This window comes from Scleropages formosus, chromosome 18 (genome assembly GCF_900964775.1).
Source record: "Scleropages formosus chromosome 18, fSclFor1.1, whole genome shotgun sequence".
NCBI lineage: Eukaryota > Metazoa > Chordata > Actinopteri > Osteoglossiformes > Osteoglossidae > Scleropages > Scleropages formosus.
The window spans coordinates 1,149,522-1,171,066 of NC_041823.1; the positions used below are offsets into that span (position 1 = coordinate 1,149,522).

At 48.3% G+C, this 21,545-nt stretch overlaps 1 protein-coding gene across 4 annotated transcripts; it reads right to left on the reverse strand.

Annotated features, from left to right (window-relative positions):
• Nucleotides 1-3,537: 3,537 nt before the first annotated feature.
• On the reverse strand, nt 3,538-20,416 carry LOC108923698 (SWI/SNF complex subunit SMARCC1). Of its 4 annotated transcripts, none has more exons than XM_029260130.1 (28): nt 20,173-20,416; nt 18,281-18,400; nt 18,094-18,179; nt 17,812-17,893; nt 17,383-17,475; nt 17,146-17,215; nt 16,604-16,673; nt 16,423-16,498; nt 16,124-16,249; nt 15,645-15,730; nt 15,224-15,348; nt 14,785-14,844; nt 14,649-14,686; nt 14,303-14,424; nt 13,817-13,888; nt 13,167-13,280; nt 12,752-12,905; nt 12,327-12,437; nt 12,177-12,227; nt 11,758-12,016; nt 11,488-11,649; nt 9,387-9,442; nt 9,148-9,292; nt 8,783-8,931; nt 8,341-8,475; nt 6,341-6,689; nt 5,853-5,981; nt 3,538-5,261 (listed from the first exon to the last, which is right to left on the reverse strand). In XM_029260130.1, the coding sequence occupies exons 1-28, from the start codon at nt 20,365-20,367 to the stop codon at nt 5,110-5,112; spliced, it is 3,387 nt and encodes a 1,128-aa protein (XP_029115963.1). In that variant the 5' UTR covers nt 20,368-20,416; the 3' UTR covers nt 3,538-5,109. The 4 variants fall into 4 exon arrangements, with proteins under 4 accessions (XP_029115963.1, XP_018590150.2, XP_029115962.1 ...); XM_018734634.2 differs by having other exon boundaries at nt 15,224-15,351; XM_029260129.1 differs by having other exon boundaries at nt 15,645-15,754.
• Between the last annotated feature and the right edge of the window lie 1,129 nt (nt 20,417-21,545).

The window sequence follows — 21,545 nt, forward strand, 5'->3', positions numbered from 1 at the left end:
AAAGCAGAGCGAAGCCACAGCTCCCAGGAAGAGAGTGTGTATGCTGTGTGTGTGCCGTGTGTGTGAAGCAAACCTGCTGTATGTTCCAGATGTGTTTAACGGCTCTTGCTGCTGCCATACAGACCCCCCCTCCCGCCCCCCCCGTGTCCATTTCACTCCCAGGACGGTGCTATTCCTGGCTGGATGAACATGGGCCAGTGTGTGCCAACCAGAGCGGAACTAAACAGTGCGTGCGTGCGCACACACACACACTCCCCCACGCACTCACACTCTTTCACCTTCTCTCTCTCTCCTTGAAGGGAACCTACGTCTCGCCCTCCTGCGTCTCTCTGCCTCCGTCCAGCTGTTTCTCCTCTTCTGCTCCTTAGAGGAAAAACCAGTCAGAACGATGTCGCTCCCGCCTCTCAGAGCATGAACACTTGGCCCATGGCTGCTAACGACAGTGACGCACACACACGCACGCACACAAACACGGACCAAATATTCACAGTAGAACACCAGCCAACACACACCAGTACTGTAGTTGCCCACACAGGGAGTGTCATCAATCACACTCACCATTCTCCACACGTGCGCCAGCACACTGCCTCTCAGCGCTCGGTGGGTCAGTTTGACCATCGCAACTGACCGACGACCCGTGGGTCACATGACCCGGAAGCAAGCGTCGGGCTCACTGACCGGCCGAAGGTGCGGAGTTCAGCAGATCTTCCACAGACGCGTTGGAGTTTCTTCTGGGCGTCGATATCGAACATTCAGCCGTGTTTCACCCGTGAAAAGGAGTCACCGGAGGTTCCGCTCGCTGCTCTCTGTCACCCGCTGGGTAAACACACACACACTGTTTTACTCATATTTAAAAAACGGTATGATGAAGCCCTTTCCCAGCGCCGACCGGTTCATCATTTATCACTAGTCTTTAGCAGTCGAGGTGTCCAGCAGGTGAACGACCGACCGCGGCAGTCACCTGCAGTTTTGGTGCTTCTCGTCCGTAGCTGCATAATACTCACAGGGTGTGTGTGTGTGTTATTCGACCTGCCAGTTGGGCTAACACACTCCACACTAAACACTCCGCCCTGCCCTGCTGTGTGGCCATCTGGGTCCTGAGAGGCAGGGCGACCGCAGGAGGAAGGAGGTCTGGAGACACGGTCAACCACAGGTGACCGTGGGCACAAAGGTGGGAGCGAACATGGGACGGCCAGGTATGGAAATACACATATGGACACACACTGGGTTCAGGCTCACATGTTAGAAAGTGTGTGCGTGTGTGTGTGTGAGAGAGAAAGAGCCAGGTCACCTAGGGTACCAACACCTCTCAGCTCCTGTCTGGGGCTCCCATCTGCTGCTGGACCTGAGTGGGGACCCCTGTTGTGGAGACGGCCGAGAGGCGACACTGCAAATCCATCGACTGTGCTCGTGCTCGTGCTCGTGCTCGCGCACGCGCACACACGCGCACACACGCGCACACACGCGCACACACGCACGCACGCACGAGCGGACGTTACTGCGAGACCCCAGTGGGGACAGCTCAGTCCACCAGTGCTTCTTTGCCCCGAGCTCGCCCAGTATGTGATCGAACATAAGCACAGCGAAGACCTGCGACTGCAGACACCGGGAGCTCAGCTCATCGACCCCCTGCTGCGACTCCAACAGCTCGTTATTCGAACGCAACGTCACCGCGGTGGCTGATGGGAACAAAGAAAAAACCTGTTTAAAAAGAAATCTGAAATGCTTCTGAGCCAAAGGCCTGAGGACCTCTTGTACCCGACACACTCCCAATGTGGATACACACTGATGGAATCACACCTCAGGTCCATGCTGTCATCATGTTGATCATCGTCTACTGGTTTCTCACACACACACACACACACACACACACACACACACACACACACACACACAGAGCCTTAACTAATCCATAAAGCTGTTCTCCTTCATCTCAGTGTCTCTGGCCACCTGCAGTGGTGTTTTTCTTTCACTTCACGGTCACTACGCAGGAGGTGACGTAGTAACTGACCTCCTATTCCCATAATGCAAAGGGATGTCATTCCAGAAGGTTCTCACCACACACCACTGGGTCAGGGTTCTAAAGAGAAACTGTTATGACCAAATGGCAGCCGCTAAAGGAGTATTTTTACCACTCAGTCCAGTTTATGTGCCAATGTCCTCCTGACTGTGTGCGTGCGTATGTGTGTGTATAAATAGGCACCCAGCTGTACCCTTCAGTGTTTTTGTACACCTGGGAACAGACCGGCCACCCCGTGTTTCTCACCACGGCAGAGAGAATCCCTTCATCCCACCCCAGGACACACTAGCGATTTGGTGCAGATGCAGCGCCATGGCAACAACCCCAACTCACACAAGGAGCAGCAGAGATGGTGAGGAAGCTCTGAGGAGGATGAGGTGATGGAGGAGAGACAAGGGGGAACGTGGGACCGCTTTACTTTACCCTGCTTCTACAGGGCTTGCAGCTCATGTCTGGAGTGAGTGTCAGCAAATAGTAACGAGATGAGGTGTTAACACTGCACACGTTCATGGGATGAACCACCACTGATCTGACACAGCTGGTAGCGTAGTGGTTAGAGCTACTGCCTTTCGACCCAAAGGCCACATGCTGGATCCCCACCTCTGGCTGTAGCACCCTTGAGCAAGGAACTTATTCTAAATTGCTCCAGTAAAACATCACCCAGCCGTATAAATGGGTAAATAATCGTAACCTTAACATTGTAAGTTGCTTTGGAGAAAAGTGTCAGTTAAATGAATAAATGTAGTCAGTGGAGACCAGCCATCTTCTCACACACACCATCTGAACTGCTTGTCCCATACGGGACCGCGGGGAACTAGAGCCTACCCGGCAACACAGGGCGTAAGGCCGAAGGGGGAGGGGGGACACCCAGGACGGGACGCCAGTCCGTCGCAAGGCACCCCAAGCGGGACTTGAATCCCAGACCCACTGGAGAGCAGGACCTGGACCAACCCACTGTGCCCCCCCAGTCATCTTCAGAGTGGCTCTAATTTTAATGTAGCACCAACAGAAAAGTTAAAATGAGAAGTCTTACAAATCATTTTACTATATTCAAGATTTTTACATTACTTTACCTGTAAATAGAGGGTGTCTTATTACTAAAAGTGCATTCTGCAGGAAAAAGGTGAAAGCAACTAAGGCTGAGGAATTGACAAACCAAATGGAAATCAGTGAAGACGATGTAATTTGTATTTTCAGTAATTTTAAATTAGTTTTTACATTCGTTCAAAACTTGTGTTTGTTGGCTGAGGAGAGAGTTGCCTGAGTATTTTGATGAATGGGATACAAGCCACCAGAGACTCCACACAGTTGCTGTGATCAGACTAAATGTCAGTCTGCACAAAACGAAAATCCGAGATAAACTGGCAAAAATTAACTATATTCCATGTAACAGTACTCTGAAAACAGCTCACATAACCTACTAGTCACAAAGAGCCTTAGAGAAACTTGAACGGATTATGTATCTTTAATTAGATTACAAAAAAATTATTGTAAACAAAGAATTATAGGAACGGAAGCAAAGAAATTGAGGGGAACACTATGGGGGGGGGGGGAAATAAGCATGTAATCCTTGGTGTGCAGATGGGCTGGTGGGGATCGAACCCGTCCATTGGAGTTCACCATACAGCAAACAGTGGCTTGGCCTCTTAGCCTCACTCTCCGAAAACATGCACAGCTTGTTGGATTAGCAGCTCACAGCAGGTGTTGACTGTGCTGATGTTTCCTACAAATCTACACAATGAATGCAACAGGTAGAGGTAAACCTCTAGCCATGAAACTGACATCATACACACACCATACACACGCTTACAAACCCCAAGTGTGCACTGGAGATCTGTCAGAAATATGCATTGAACACCCGGTTCCTGGCGCTGCACAAGCTGCTCAAGTAGAAGTAAGTGCCACACCGTCTCTTCATACAAAACCACTTTTATTCGACAGTGTTCAGGTCTCAGTACCAAGTTAACAAAAGAAACAAACCCTACAAACTCTAGATAAAGAGGCGAACCTAAAGCAAAGTTTATTTAAAAAAATACACACAAAATAAGAATTAATGCGGGATGTGTAGGGCGAACTGGTGTCGGCTGCCATCCCGTGACTAGTTCTCATCAGGAAGAGTGGTGCGGGGGGGCATGAGGGGCAGGCAGTGCAGGTCTGGGCGTGGCTATGGCTTCACCTGAGACTGGACTGATGGAGCCCACCAGCACCCCCCCACCGCTACAAAGCAGGAAGACTGACGGCAGGTGTGAGGGGGCACTCTGAGGTACAGTATCAACAGCAGACAGGAAATGGGGGCAGCAAGGAAGAGCAAAGAGCAACCACTAAGGGAGGGAAAGGCAAACCTGTCCTACAAGGCTGCAGCAGGGGGACAGGGCAGGCAGGCAGGCACGCACGCACGCACACACACGCGCTTTGCTCGTCTATCTCCTCTGGTTCCCAGTGTGCTCGACAGGACAGGTGTGTGACTGACAGGATGCCAGTGTCCTGGATGCCTTTACAGTGTGATTGGAGGAAAGAGGCAAGGGAAGGGGGAGTCAACTCTCTGCCCCTCAACCATTGCCCTTCCTTAGCTTATATATGTTCTTGAGAAGTTCCACACCACACAGGAAATAAAACATATACACAATCTGTCACATTACAGGGAACGAAAAGTTACAGAAAGCACACTCCACACAGACCAACTGTCAGAGCTGAGCTCTCTACTGCCCCCTACCAACCCATGGTGGCATTCAGCGAAGCAACCAGTGCGTCTACTTGGTGGCTCAGGGCCACATGGTCAGTGGTCCCTTTAGAGACCACTCAGGATCCTGCATCCTGCAGCACAACGTGCCTGACTGCTGCACACACTGAGTGTGTGGCGAGCTGTGGAGGAGGTTCCACAAGGAAAGGTCACCAGAGGAGAACGATGCACTCATCCACACACAGGGCCCTGAGGACAGGGGGTCAGGCACTAGAGAGGGACGTGGGCCACTGGAGGACCTGCACATCTACAAGGGAGGTTGGAGCGGCAGGGTTTCATCTGCATTATTCAGTAGGTCCCAAAGAGGCATAGAGGGGCTCTGTGCTGGGGTGGGACTGGAGGAGAGGACTTAGTTCTCTGGGGGACGGGATGCGGGACCAATTGATGGTCCCACAGAGGGTCCAGCTGGTGGTCCTACTGGTGGTCCGACTGGTGCTCCCACTGGTGGTCCAACTGGGGCAGGTGGCAACCCATCGGGCTGCGACATGGGAGGGGTGGCGTCTGAAATAGGAAACAAATACCACATTTTGTAACGTTTCTCCCGTGTTCCATATAGCCAACTCGCCCCTGGTTTAAATCTGAGATCAGAGAAGGAAGAGGTGGGTAGATGATGCACAACTGTGGGGTGGGCATTACAGTGACAGGGCCACAGCTGTCAAAGGAGGGGAAGATAGAGCCGTGACTTCAGTTCCACAGAGAACACACCCCTTGTACACACTTCCCACACACACCACCAACTCATCTCCAAATTAATTAGTGAGCAGAGAGCAAAGAAACCTCCTCAGACTCAGAGGTCCTTCGCCTTTTCTATTCTTCACAAAGCACTTTAACAATCGGATAAAAGCTAAGGACGAAAAAAATATCCATAAACTGGAGAAAATATCTTTAAAATTATTACCTTCACAAAGAATTGATCCATAACTAGTACAGATGCAAAAAATATTTAATCTTACTTTTAACATCAATCTACTGTGATTTCCACAGCAAACCCGAACAGACGCCTGAAGCCAAACCTCAGACCCACACAGGCTTCATGGACCTCAGGGTAAGAACATGTGCACTATATGAATGAAGAGAGACAAAGATACTCACACAAGCCATTGGGAGCACCTGGGTGCCTTGGTCCCATCATAGGGGGCATGTTGGGCTGGGGCTGTCCACCTTGAGGACCCCCGGGCATCATACGACTTGGCATGGGCTGAGCTGGTCCTCCCATAGGACCTGCAAGAGTTGGTCACAGATTGTTGATCACAAAATGGCCTGACAGAAGATTAAATGATCGATAAAAATCCCTTTATGCCAATGTGGAACATTCTATGTGAAAACACCCTGTGAGAGATGCTGCCTGGAATAATCAGGCCCCGGGGAATGTCTGGGGGAGGTCTGGGGGGCCACCAATGAACTGGCTCAGTGTCAGCCTGCTGAGTTTCACTCAGGGTTCTGGGGACCTGTAGGCTTTCAGTCAGTTCCCATCCCTGGGCCAAGGAAACACTGCACACAGAGAGGAGGTGGGACTTGCTACTTCTAGCAGAAATAATCTGTTTCTGGGATAGCACGTATGTGAGGGAGTCGGAATTTACCTGCATGAGGAGGGTGGTAGGGGGCCATAGGATGGTGCATAGGTGGGTAGCCGGGGGCTGGGTGGGGGTGCATGCCTGGTGGGGGGCCATGGTGGCCCCCAGGGTGACCTCCAGGGTGTGCTCCAGGATGGCCAGCAGAATGCCCTCCAGGGTGTCCAGCAGGGAGGGTTCCAGGGTGTCCCCCAGGGTGTCCCCCAGGGTTATGTGCAGCAGCGGCGGCGGCGGCGGCAGCAGCAGCAGCAGCTTGCTGCTGCTCCATCTGCTGGCGAGCCTTCATCTCAGCATAGCGCAACTGCTCCATATGGAATGCCTGGCGCTCCGTCAGGAGCTGCTGCCTCTGTAGTTCCAGCTGGGAGGAAGAGAGGCAAAGGTTAGGAAACTCGAAACAACAACTTTGTGACAATATTTTAGTAAAGCAAGCAACCAGCTGCTTTTCCCAGACAGAGTCCTAGCTATGAAGCATTAACATAAATACAACCTTTGTGACTTCACATACTTCCTGCTCACACTGGGTCACGGAGGTTTACACGGAGGTCATCTTTGTCCTTTTAAGGATTTTACCTACTATCCTGTCGCGTGTGTGTGAGAGAGTTGACTTACACCGTTCTCCTATCCGCTGCAGTTTTTACATACAGTAAGCGCAACCTCCCTTGGGCTCGTATGGGATAACTGGACAGAAGGCCAAAAGCAAAGCAAGTGTCTCACATCTCTGAGAACTGATGCTAAAGCCTAAAAGACATGAAGTCCCATTTCCTTTTCAAACACAAATGCAGTCAATTAGGGGGGTTAAAAAAAATACTAGTTTCCAGCAAGTGTACTCAAACTTTTGACTTTTTGTCATGCAATACAGATTCTTTTACAACAATAAATAATTTAGCAATTTTTTGTGAATGATGCACCTCTAGTTTGGGTATGGACCATCTGACCTCTTGAGCTTTAGAAAGTACAAGGGGTGTGCTCTCTGTGGATTGCTCAATCTGTTCTACACACGTTCACAACTTTTATACACTGATTTTTTCCATGCAGCCGAGCTTCTAAGTGTGGATTCAAAAGCCACGAGGTCTTTCCATCATTTAGAATACCTGCAGGCACCACAGCCCTGTCTCTGACTGCTCACCATGTCACCAAGTCTGAAGTAAAGGAGAAGAGAGTCTGACTGCGACAGGCTAATTCTGTCTGCGTTGGGCTCTATTTTTAACCATGCCTTCCCATAAATCAACAATGGGCTGAGTGCACAAAAGGAGATCAGGGTGAAAGCAGAGCGATTTCTCTTGGTTATACAACAGAATGAAATGTATTCTTTGTGCTCCACTTTCATCATCTTCACTTGACAATCTCTGCTCTTATGATCCTTTTGACAACAGTGGGATCAAAGCACTACCCGTCTCACAAAAATATTCAGCTGCAAATGGATGCATTTAAGTGTGGAAACCACACGGCGAGAGGGTCACACTGCCACTGGCAGGGGCTGAAGGAAGACAGACTATCTGCTCTCTGACCATCTGTCTTATGTATTATTCAGATTCCAGCACCCCCCCACATCCCAACTGAGTCCTTACACCCACGCTCCAGCAGAATGCCTTCTTGTAGGTCTCCCTCAGCCAGCAAAGGCCCCTCAGTTCAGAGGCTTGTTGTCAGGAGAGATACACACACACACACACCTGGAAATGCCGTTTCTTGCAATAAAGCCTAGTGATCATCACAGACCAGCAGCAATTTCTCAAGATGTTTTTCCTCATGGGGGTAGCATGGGCTGCTGGGTGTAGTTTGATTACAGAGAATAGAGGACCTGCTAAGACTGCAAATGACTTCAGTAGTGAGAACGCACAAAAATTCACCTCTTTATCAGTGGTTCAGTCTTTCTGAAACCTTTCACACACCTCCACTCTCATCAACCATCAGAACAAAGACAAAGAAGAGTGAACGATGCTTCCGAAGACCACCTGTTCAGGCTCCTTGGTGTGACATAGGACCCAAATCCTTCCTCTATTCACACTCACCGCTTCCTTCTCACGGTCCATGATGGTCTCCAGCTCCTCAAAATGCCTCAGCTTGATCTCCAGTTTTTTCATCTGGGTCTCCACCAGCAGGGCCACCAGGGACTTTATTTTCCGCTCTTCCACTGCAGCCAAGTGCTGAGCAGAGGGAAAACACAGGTGAGTTCCACAGGGACAGGAGGACCAGAGTAAAGGGGTGAGGACAAAGCTTAGAGCAGAGCTGACAGCAGACTAATGAAAGCCTGAGTGTTGCATGCTGTTGCACATGTACTGTAGAGTCCATTAATTTCTTTATCTGAGCAATAATCACAGCCATTAACCAACATAATCTGGAAAACAAGCCATTTTAGGAAGATGTCCTCAGTAACGCATGCCACTGGTTCCATGGGGGGCAGGATGGAAGGGTGGGAAACAAGGCTAATGGGGCAGGGTAGGTGGTCCTCACCTTGGCCTTGGTGGCAGCAGATGCCAGAGCTGCAGCCGCAGCAGTGGCAATATTTCCCTCTCCAACGTCAGGCAGCAGCTTCTTCTGGCTCTCATCCCCATCTACCTCTTTGGGAGCCTCTGTGTCCATGGCTTCCACCTTGTCCTTCTCTAAAAGGGCAAAGCAGGCAACACACAGACACACAAAGAAGTCAACACTTCAGTCAGCTTTTGTACATATCACGGGGGTTACTTGCTGTAATTTCACTGCAGAGCTACACAAATGGATTTAAAAAGCAGTTATATGAAAATAAGCAGCTGCTTAATTACTCCAGTAAAATGCTGGCTGAGGTAAAGTGTCGGAAAACCACCTACAATTGCTCTTACCCTCTTCAACTCCCTCACTCTCTCCCTCCTCGGCTCCTTCACTTTCCCCCTCCTCTTTTTCACCCTGTGGTTCAGTGGTTTCACTGTTGACATGCTCGCCTTCTGCTGACTCCCCAGGCCTCTCTGCCTCGTCTCTTGATTCGGCCTGGGGAGCAAATCACGGCAGATGGTGTGATAGGGTTACAGGGAAAAAGTTGGGGGTCAGGGATACAGATGTGAGACTTCACCAGGATTCTTACCTTGGCTACCTGCTGGGAATCTGTATCTGTATCCATCTTCTCAGCCTCAGCGGACTCTACATAGAGACATGGGGAGAAAAAGGAAAACAATTTCTTAAGTCTACTTTTTATTGATTTTTTTAAAAAATTCATTAATTACATCTCTGTTCCTGGAGTAACTCAAGTTGCATAATAGTGCTTGTTCCAAGACCCGAGCTGGAAAGCGTCACGTTGTTAATGTCAAGTAGCATGCCATCTGAAGACTTGAATACATTGCATGACCTTACAGCACATCAACCCAGTACAGGAATGTGAAATACAGTGTTAAAATGCAAGAAAGCCCCATCTGTCAAACCTAACAAGCAGCAGAGAAACTAGACGTGATTTTCTGGACACTGCATGGATGCATGCATGCCGTTTGGCCATAAACAACCCTGACTGTCATGGGCGGGCAATGCAAACAGGAACCACCAGCTCTGGGCATGCTGAAATTACCCAAGTGTCAGCAGCTACTGGGAGGTGTTTAATTAAGAAGTCTGATGGGAATAACGCCACAGACAAGGCTCTTTGGCTCAGACGCCGACTCCCGACCAGTGTGGCGTACAAAACTGAGAACACGTTAGACTCTGACATTATTTGGCACACTACGGCTGGCAGTCCCACAGCTCACAACACTCATTTCTCTAGAGATGATGCAATGATGAAAAAGGAAAAATCCAGTCTAGGTTGGCAAGACAGACAATAGGAAAAACCTGTAGAATGAGCTCAATGCAGAATAATCACAACCCCCAATCCCAAGGTGAAACTGTGCAGGATTTACTCAAACGTGGGCAACGGGAACAGAGCCTAATTTTCAAATCCCAGTTACACACACACACACACACACACACACACATTTTCGGAACCGCTTCTCCCATACGGGGTCGCGGGGAACCGGAGCCTACCCGGCAACACGGGGCGTAAGGCCGGAGGGGGAGGGGACACACCCAGGACGGGACGCCAGTCCATCGCAAGGCACCCCAAGCGGGACTCGAACCCCAGACCCACTGGAGAGCAGGACCCGGTCCAACCCACTGCGCCACCGCGCCCCCCTCAATATTTGGCTCCTTGTGGTACCTACCGTCAGGTTATGAGTTTTTCATGATGCTAACTTCATTTATTGCTTTATTTCACTAGAAAGGTGCATGCTCTTACTTGTTTTGCAAAATTTACATTTATTTATTTAGTAGATGCTTTTCTCCAAAGCGACTTCCAATGAACTCTATGTAGTGTTATCAATCCACACACCTTATTCACGAAGGTAACACACTGCTAGATACACTACTTAGAATAGGTAACTCAACCATACATCAGTGAAACACACTCTCTCTGTCGCTCATACACTATGGATGAACCCGAACAGCATGTCTTTGGACTGTGGGAAGAAACCGGAGCACCCAGAAGAAACCCACGCAGACACAGGAAGAATATGCAAACTCCAGACAGACTGAGTGGGGATCGAACCCATGTCCGCTTGCACCACCCAGGTGCTGCGAGACACCCGCGCTACTCGCTGTGCCACCATTACTAAACAAAATAGTCACTGAACAGAAGGACTGCGTATGATGCCAGATTAAAAAGAAGATGAAAACAAAGCAGAGGCCTCATAACTACACATACACAGGGCTGACCCACACATGGTGACTGCAGAGTGGCAACATCAATCCGAGCCCTGAGCCAAAACAACTTTTACAACATGTACTTACATTTTTTTTTTTTTTTTAAAACATGCACACAGCATCTGTCCAATCACAAACCAAAAAGTCATTTGTTTTACAGTGATGGTCCTCTACTGGCCTCTGCTGGTCCAGAACACCAATAGCCCAAATACAATATTAAGGAGACCTCACTTGTGGGCTATGGATGGAAAACACGCAGGCTGAGAAACTAGGAGGGAGCCCCAGCAGGAAGTGATTTGCCCCTAAACAGTTCAACAACTGCTTTCGTAAAGTGCCTGCCTATACAAATCAATTCACACAACTGCAAACACATGTCCTGATGGAAATGCCTTCCCAGCAGAGGACCAGGTACCATGGAGATGAACGCCAGAAAAGTGGTCTCTTCCCACTTGCCTGAGACGTACCCGTTTTCTCAGGCTCCTCTGGGGCCGTTCCAGCAATACCGCTGCTCTCCAGCCCAAAGGCAGGGTCCAGTTTGCCAGTGGTGCGTGCCGCCTCTTGCACCTTCTTGACGTGTGCCTCCACCAGCTCTGCCGGAACCTCCTCCCGCACCCGTGAAAACTCCTCTGTGTGCCAGGAATCGGAGGAAACAGGACAACAGATCAGAAACAGAGCCAGAGTTTTAGGAAGAAGAGGAGAGAGATAGACAGCCTCGACTTCACTGCCTTACTGACCTAGAGCAGCCTTGGCCGCTGCGGCTGCCACACGGGGGTCTACCACAGAGGCCAGAAATGCCACGGTGCTCATGACGGGGTTTCCCGACTGGCTGAAGGGCACGGGCTGGTAGGCCAGTGGGCCCAGTGTGGTGTCTGGACTTTCCAGGTAGGGGTCCTCAATGGGCAGCCGTAGGAAGTGCAGGATACACTCGTCCTGTGTGCGGCTCCCCACATGCTCCGACACTTTGTTCCAGTCATCTTTGTACATCTCCAGGCCCTAAGACACAACAATGCTTTCTGGTCAAAGGATGCAGTTTTTAACGATATTTTTGGCGATGAGAGGCAACAGTCAAGTACTGCAACATTAGCACCCCGCTTCGATGTGTTTTAAAAGTGGATATTAAGGACACACATTTCGAACTGGTCCTCTAACTCACCTCCAGAAGAAGCAGGGTTTCCTGTTCAGTCCATTCCCTGCCACCTTTAGTCTAGAGAGAAATAAAGATGTTACAACAAAAACAAGTGGAGAAAGCACACACTCCTTGGAGAGGTTATGAAGCACTATGTCACCGTATTTTAAGCATCACCTTTGGGTTCTTCTTGGAGTACACGTCAGTGCGCAGGCCAAAGTTCTGCAAGTCCATTTGTTTCTCCTTCCCTTTCTCAGGGAAGTTCAACATCTGTTGGGAGGCTGGAATCTGGGACAAGGTAGTGACATTCACTGTGTGAGACCAGAACCTACACCACCTCCCAGAATCCCAGGGCAAACTGGGGACATTTCAATGGGTAGGTAAGAATTTTCATACAAAACTCTCCTTAAGGGATGCAGGCAACATTAGTGTTAATGCTAATTAATCTAAAACATTCCAACCTCTCGCAACTGCAGGCAAAAAGGGAGTGATGTGGAAACTATGCACCGGGTAACACAATTAACTTGAAAATCCAAGAATTGTGACAGGAGGAGAGTAAGACTCAAGGGAAAAAAAATCCAAAACATCTCCTGGGCTGTTACCTGCGGTGGGCGGAGGTGCAGGGGCATCAGGCCTGATGGTGTATCAGCCAGCACAGTGAAATGAGAGGTGGGCGGAGGACCCATTGGCAGGGGTCGACTCTCCGCATCCACCTGATAGTTCACCAGACCCCACTGCTCCAGGAAGGCATGAACCCTGGAGAGAGACAATGTGCAGAGTTACACAGCAGGACCAAAACTAAACAGAGGAATCACTTTTACAGTGCTACATCTGTGCAGGTTGTGTGCCAGTTTATGTCCTTATTCAGCATGAAACCTGGAGCCTTGCAACTAAGTATCAGAGTTGCAGAGCAACTGAACAGATTTACCTGCCTCTTCATTGGAAAAGAAGGGTGGGGGTGGCATGCAGTGAAATGTCACAGGATCCCCCTAGTCACATTTTGTAACAGACACTCACCTCATTATTGCGCATACATCCCCGGTGAGGTTCCTGCGGCAGGACGTGGAGGTGAGGTACTCCTGAGGGTTCAACCGGTATGTGTCAATCATGAAATTCCTATAGGCCAGGTATCTAAAGGGGGTAAAGGAACAAAAAAATCTAATGAGCACTATAATAATCTGCATCCAACATACTGATCAGCTACTGAGAAAATAAATTGTCTTTGATGACTGACAGCCATGATAGGGCAACACCTCCAGATTAACATCTGACATTGGGTCACACAAACAATTTTGAATGAATGAATGAGCGAGCGAGCTTTATTGCCAAGTATGTTTACACATACAAGTAATTCGTCTTGGTGACAGGAACTTCCACAGCACAGACAGAATGACAGTGACAAGACACAGATAATAAAAGTAGAGTGGGCTGATAAAAGATTTAAAAAAAGTGTATAAACTACACAATATATAAAATAAACATTAGACATATGTTTGTACAGGTATGCAAGGGAAAGTAAATTTTACCACATTGTTCAAAGATTAACACATGACCATTGGCTCTGCCATGTCTTTTGCTCCAATGAAACCATAGCTGAAGGACAACCACAAATGCTCCAAGTGTGTGAAAGTGCACGTGCGAGTGCCATCTGAACCTCCTGCACTCACATCTCCGGAGTTTTGGACTTGTTCTTGCCATTGAAGAACTCTGGCAGAGCACGCCTCTCAATTTCATGGATGCTTGAGATGGAGGAAAAGACAGGAACATAGACTTTAACACAGGACGCTTCTAACTCAAACTAGAAATGACATTTTCTTTTATTCAAAGACATTTTTACATCTCTTGGTGCTAAAAAATTTGCTGCATTACATATTATGGACAATGAACACACAGAATTAATACATAAAGTGGCTTATGGGACAGATTATATTTACATTTACATGTATTCATTTAGCAGACGCTTTTGTCCAAAGTCACCTACATCTCAGCAAAAGTACAAGGAGGAGCCAGAGGAAGATGTTTCCAAAGACATGGAGGACCTATCTCCAGACCTCCATTTTTCCATGTAGAAGATGGGGTACATCTTCCCACATTCTTATCATGAACAATTCAGTGTTCTGCAAGAAGTACCCAGCCAGGCCACAGATGCTCACCTGTTGTAGTCAAACCAGGCGGCATAGCTTGGGATAATTATATGGTGCATCTGCTCTGTCACATTGTCCTCGCTCGAATCCAGAAGACGGCTCCCCTCTGTTTTGCCTGACTCCTCATCTTCCTGCAGGACAGCAGTATAGTATGTTGGTACAGGTTAAAACAGAGGAACTTACTAATTAAAGTCGTAAGGAATGCTAATATGATCTATACTACAGTGCATTTTAAAAGTATAGAATGTATAGAAATTTACAGCTGAAATAGCAATGGCTTACACATGAATGCCCTACAGACTGGTTAAACACTGCTGTTGATGTTATTTACAGGTTACAGTGAACTCGGGCTTACCTTGCCACCGGAAACCATGGAGTCATCTTCCTGTTCATCTAAACAGTGGGAGGAAATAAAAAAACCAACAGTAAGGTAACAAAGTGTCCTGGAGTATGAAGTAGACGGATGATGGGTAGCAGGGCTACACACTCACCCAGATCAGCCACTGTACCACCCTTCACAGGGGTGTTCTCACTGTCCTTCTTAGGGTTCACTGAACAGGGGAGGAAAAATGTGAAAAGAGCAGTTTTTGTTAATTTTTCAAAAACAAATAACACTGTAAATCAAGCATGCTGCAAATCACAAAGAAACATTACAACCTATGAAAAATTTTCAATATGGAAGATATTACTGTCAATATTCATTTTCTCCAGTTTTAGTGTGCTTTATTGGTTTGATGGACTTTATATATTTGAATGCAATCATTCATCTTCCCGCCTCTTATGGCAGCCGTGTCCACACCATAATGTGACTTTGACAGATTCTACTTTCACCTAATAAGTACGGTAGCAGATCACTGCCTGTGCTATTTTTTGTGTCAACCAGCTCAGAGGGATGAGCACAACAAGAGTTCCATTATGCAGACTGCTCACCATTCTTGGGCAGGGTGACCTCCTCCATGTTGGGCACGGGAGATGGGTCCTCCATGTCTTTGGAAACATCTTCCTCTGGCTCCTCCTCTTCACGATGGCCTCGCCGCTTCCAGCCGGGGCCAGAACTGCTGTGGAGAACCACATGGGACAAGGACACGGTCAACCTCCCACAAGGCTATCAGAGAACACAAAGACAGAACACACTAGTAGACCTTTGGTAACACATAAAGAACCAAGTGCCCAAGCAGTGGTCAAAAATGTGAGGGACATGAAAGACCACATACTCAGCTTTTACCTCTCCTTTTATAGTTTGTTTCACAAAAGAAAAAACTGGGTCATAAAAAGACAGAATCAGTATACTGAGAAAAGGCAAATGCATAAAGGCACATAAGACCACTCGCAGGCACAGGTTCATCCTTACCCCTTCTTGTTGCCCTTTTTGCGTGATTCTGAGGGGGGCGATGGTGAGCGCCTCCTCTTCCTGCTGCTGGCGGCTGCCTTGCGGTCCTTGCGATCAGGTGTACGGGAAGACTGATCAGATATTGGGATGGAGGATGAGAGACAGAGCCAGAGGATGAGAGATGAACAGTCTCACACACACGGCAGGGTGGGGAGGGGACAGACAGGAGAGGACGGGGAGGGAGGTGAGAAGTGAGGAAGAGTGCGACAGGATGGACGACAGACTGAGGACAGAGATCACACTGCAGTGAAGCGTGAAGCATCCCACTTAGTATAAAACTGCATAGCATGCTGCGAGTATTGCATGCACACACATATACAGCCTTCTCCAAATAAAGCACACAAAAACACCAACTGTACCTCTTCCACCTACAGTGACACCCTGCTGTCTAGACTTTGAGACCCCAGCAAACCAAGCTCACGGTTAGAGAAACACCCTACCTCTTCCTCTCGTAGGAAGATGCGTTGACGGTAGCTCACTGGCTTCCTGTTCTCATCTACCTCATAGTCCTCCTCATTCATCCATTCATTGAAGGCGTCCGTGTCCAGAACCCACTTAGCATGAACCTAAGTGTGGGGAAGATAGACAGGCAGGACAGAGGTTCTGCTTGCAAATGAGAACAAGAAGCAATTTTGCAACTCTACAGTAAGCTCCTTTGTGGAGACAGAGGTGAGAAACCTCGCAGGTCCCCCAGAACTCTCAGATATGAAGAGACTGATGGCACAAGTCCGCTGCTCACTTTCCAGGGCTTGTCCTGGCTGGGTGGCTCCTCCACATCTCCTTCTACGTCATTGGCTGGCACCCAAGTATCATAGCTGCGAAACAGAAGAGAGCCAGAGGGTCATGTAGGTACTGCAGAGGAGGGAAACGTATGTGCTCTTTCTTATATGTCCGAATGTTTGAGACTATACATCTCTCACCTATCAGGGTACATGCCCCAGTGAACTAGCACCTGCTTGTCTTTGCGCATCACAGGGCGGAGCCACTCTTCTAGACAGGGAGACATCATTATGTATGCACAAACAGGTCCATACATAGACATGCATACATGTGCTTTCAACAGAAACGCAGCAAACAACACTTAAGAACAGCAGACTTCAACCGTACATTACCAGTTCCCAAAATTTTAGGCTGTATGGTGCAAGCAGTAACCTGACCTTTGACAATAATACGCAGTCCTTTAACTGCAGCTGTACATGATAGAATGAAACATGAAGATGCGTGCCAATGGGATGAACTTAATGCTCAGACGAGTCGGCATGTTTGTTGCAGGTATAAATGCTGGATTATAATAATGGCAACAAGAAGCAGCTGCTTTAAAGTTTTAAACACATTTCACATATTACCAAGAATCCAAAGAGCACCTTGGTAACCACACAGTTCTCACAAAAACCCTCACAAACTGTACACATACACACAGAGCTAGTCCAGCAGGGTAATCACTTGGATAAGCAACACTGACCTTCATCCAGCTGTCCTGGGGATGGATAGATGTGGTGTGTGGCCTTGGATTTGTCCTCTGTGATGGAGCCCTAGAACAGTGAAACAGGCGCTGTGAATGAGACACATGACTACAGGGATCTACCACACAAGGTTCTCTCTGTGAGCCAAACCAATTCCACCCCGCTTCTATGAAGCTCAAAGATTTTCCCACTGACTGAGGAGGTGACAGCCCAAATAGCTTGCCAGCATCACAGACCTGGTGCCTCTTGATAATGTCCTTCAGCTTCACAGCTTGTTTCTGATCCATGTCTGACGCTATGTACACGATAGGGCGCGTAAGGCAGTTGTTCTGAAAAAGAAAGCCCAATTATTAACATCCAGAAAGTTTTAAAATTCCCATAAGACCGAGTCTAAAGTCACAGCAAACACTGCTATGCAAACAGGAGAACAACATGAAAACACTTCCTTATACTTAGTACACAAAAATGTAAACTATACTTAAAACATTGAATATAAAATAACAGCAAAATAAATGAACATCACACATGCATCTGTCTTGCAGCATACAAATGAATAACTTGCACGACATATTTAAATTGAACCGCTGTGTACTGGTAGAGTGTCAAATGATGAATCTGCACTGGCACTTACTGAGCAAGAGACGAGAAAAGGTAACGCAACAAACCTGCACGAGTGTCTTCTCCACATTCATAAACATCTCCACGTTCCTATCCATCCTAGAGGGGTTCTGCAGGTCGAACCGTCGCCTGGCAAACGGGACAGAAAAACAGATTCCAAATTTAGCTTTTCCATCAAACTGCACGAAAGCAGCTCAGCCCACAGTTACACTGTCTGCTTGCTTGAAAGATCAGAACAATGTTGTGGACCAACTCTGGTACAGCCAAATCTTACACCCCTTCCACAGTACTGGGCATTTTTGGGTTCTTCCCAAACGAAAAGCACCCACCAGCCCTGCTCGCTCCTGAATTTGTAGACGGATCCCAAGATGTGACACAGTGCACCTCCTGGCTTAAAGTCCAGGAAGCTCTTTGCCTGATAAAGAAATAGAAACAGAGGAATGACCTGATTAGCAGCAGGAAGCTGGAAAGCTTTAGTCAAAAGGCCAGAATGGGGTGAGACTGCATTGCACTCACAGGCAGCTTGGTGAGGGCTGGGTTGTTCACCCTCCTGCCGAACGCATCCTCCTGGAACTGCAGCAGCTGCACTACCAGGCCAGCCAGTGACTTGCTCGATGGAGAGTCTGCCTGGACATACTGCGAAGCAGAGTGAACCTTCTTACAAATCCAATAAGTCAAATACTGTAAGGCAACAGTAAGCCTCATAGTGCAATAAAATTAATATTTTCTCTTCTGTTGATTATGCCTGGTAGAAATATAAGTCTCAAACGTACGCTACTGAAAGCCCACTTATTCTTGAGTATTGTTCCGACGTGCTGTAATGAGCTCCTGAATCCCTCCCACACCGAAGATGGGTCTTGAACCCATCTCTCCGAGTCACTTCTCTCCTCATCTGACAACTCCATGAATGAATCCAACACCACGTGCTGTGATTATCTATGTATTTGTTATTTGAATGTCACTTCTATAGGAGCTACTGGAGGGATGTGAAGCAGCAACATGGTGGTTTCAAATTCACATGCTGTGTGTCCACAGTCCCGTGTCTGTGTAGCCCTTCGGATGTTGCTGATGCCCTTCTGTATACTCTTAGTTGCATGCCGCTTTGGAGAAAAACGCCTACATTAAAATTGTAAATGTTCATCACGGAAAAGGTCTGAAGACTCTATATGACGAAGAGCATCTAAGTCACTATTAAAGAAGAGATGCCACCTATTTCTTTCACCTACATCTATTTCTATTGTTTCACATGGGAGGCACTTTTATTTCACGGGGGCGGCACGGCGGCACAGCGAGCAGCACTGCTGTCTCACAGCACCTGGGTGGTGCGAGAGGACACGGGTTCAATCCTCGCTCAGCCTGTGTGAACTTTGCATGTTCTCCCTGTGTGGGTTTCCTCCGGGTGCTCTGGTTTCCTCCCACAGTCCAAAGACATGCTGTTCAGGTTCAGATGTAGTGTGTGTTCCACTGATGTATGGATGAGTGACCCAGTGTAGTCCATCTAGCAGTGTAAGTCACCGTGGTGAATAAGGTGTGTGGGCTGATAACACTACACAGAGTTCGTTGGAAGCTGCTTCGGAGAAAAGTGTCTGATGAATAAACAAACAAAAGGTGCAACAGTAAAACGAGGACAGATCCAAGGCAGACGCCGCCGTCTCTGACTGGTCTGAACGCTGACGCCGGTATAGCTGCACACACGTCACGTGTCCCACATTTCTGTCATACCTTCATGATTCAGGCGTTAAAAACAGAAGAAAACACGGAAGTACTAAGCCGCCTCTCTGCCTGCAAGTTTTGTACACAGTCGGAGACGGAGTAAATCATGTTACATGTATAATAAAAATAAGCAACAGGAGCTCAAACTAAGCCTTAGGCCGGGCTTTCTAAAACTTCTGCCAAAAGGTCCCGGAAAACTTTCCGAATCCAAGACCAAGTGAAGTTTAACCATCATTTCACTGAACTCTTTATGAACGGAAACACCGACGACGTCTTCTCCGGCTCGTCGTCGTCGAAGACATCATCAATCTGACATGATTGATTGATACGATTAGCTGCCTAGGTCTATTTGCCTTTCTTTTAAAACTCACCCGCACAAGCATCTGTGCTTCCTCGCAGGGACTGGAGGTGTTATTTTGAAATTTATGATACACAAGTTTGTTTCAACCTCGCTCGGCCTGGTTGTTTACAGCCTGCAGACCCTGCAGACCACATTGATTTCTCTTTTCTTTGTGCTCTCGACCACACAACTAGACCTAGACCAAGCTGATCAGAAAACACTGCGCGCAAAGTACATTTTACCTCAGAAAAGGACCCGATTCCGCTGCAAACGCTACCCAAACGTTTATTATATTTATGTATATTTATGTGCTTCGTCCAGCGGCATCCGGGTTTGCGCGGCCTCTCGCGCTCACCTTTTTGTAGTGTTTCCCGACCCATAGGCGCACGGGCTCCAGCTGGGACACCGTCTCTCCGCTCTCCCAGTATTTCGAGGACGGACCCCCGTCCTTCTTCCTGAAAACAGACATTCCACTGGCTCCCTGAGCGCCCGTCGAGCCCCACGAACTCGTTCCACCCGCTGCCGTCGCCGCCGCAGCCGCCGCCGCCATTGTTAGCAACACCTAGCTAGCCGCGAAAAGCTCACGCGAAGCTCTGTCGACGGCCAAACGCCGCAATGCGCAGGCGCATTCCCAAACACTACTACAGAAAAATCTCGCGATAACAGACGAGGATTGTGGGAAGCGTAGTTCAGTTTGTTCATCACGGACTTTAACAAAGACATTAACAAAGAGCTCTGGAGAGGCACACGCCTCTTGAGGACACCTGATGCGTTCTGCAGGTTGTGGTGATCAGTTGTTGTTTCTGTTATTACCTATAGAGGGCAGATGTGTTCGGTAGGTACAGGAAGGATACCTAGGTAGCAAGGAGGCGGATTTAGCAGGAATACGAAAAAAAGGCACATGGTTGTGAAAACTCAGCGTGAACATTAAACGAGGCTACGTGCCAGTTAACAATATAATTCTCAGTGTGTTTATTGAGTAAACACAACATGGTACCAGGAGTGCTCTGAGCAGATGACAGTCGCGAGGATTACGATGGATGCTGTTAAACCGCCTGAGTCCTTGAAACTAACCGGGAACGTCGACAGCAGCTGGCGGGCGTTCAAGCAGCAATTCTCGCTGTACATGCGAGCGGTTGGGCTGGATAACAAGCCAGATGCGCGAAAGATTGCGTTGCTTCTGACGGTGGCTGGACCTCAGGCACTAGACGTGTACAACACCTTCACATTCGCAAGACCTGGGGATGGAGAGGTTTTTGAGGAAGTCGTCAGGAAATTTGACGAGCACTGCTCGCCCAAGAAAAATGAGACGTACGAGAGGTATGTGTTCCGCTCGCGTGTTCAGATTCAAGGAGAAAGCTTCGACTCTTTCTTAACTGACCTGAAGCTAAAAGCAAGAACGTGCAACTTCGGTGTTTTGACTGATTCGCTGATTAGGGATCAAATTGTCTTTGGCATTCACGAGAAGAAAGTGAGGGAAAGACTGCTTAGGGAAGTGGAGCTAACGTTGGATGATGCTGTCAAGATTTGTCATGCGAGTGAACTTGCTTTGCTGCATTCGAAAACTTTCGGTGACAAAGTGAGCGCTGCTGTTCCTGACAGTCCAGTAGTCGGCGCTGTCGCTCCACAAATGAAGAAGCGAAGTGCACGATCCACGCCGAGGACAGGCACCGAGGCATTCAGTTGTAAAAGATGTGGTTCGGTGCATCAACCCAGGCGATGCCCGGC

Coding starts and splice junctions, on each gene's coding strand:
- LOC108923698 (XM_018734633.2), bottom strand. CDS start 20,367: ATGGCGGCGGCGGCTGCGGCGGCGACGGCAGCGGGTGGAACGAGTTCG. Junction 11,650..11,757: donor AGCGGCCAAGGCTGCTCTAG/GTCAGTAAGGCA, acceptor CCTGGCACACAG/AGGAGTTTTCACGGGTGCGG. Junction 6,690..8,340: donor TGGACCGTGAGAAGGAAGCG/GTGAGTGTGAAT, acceptor TCTTCCTCCCAG/CTGGAACTACAGAGGCAGCA.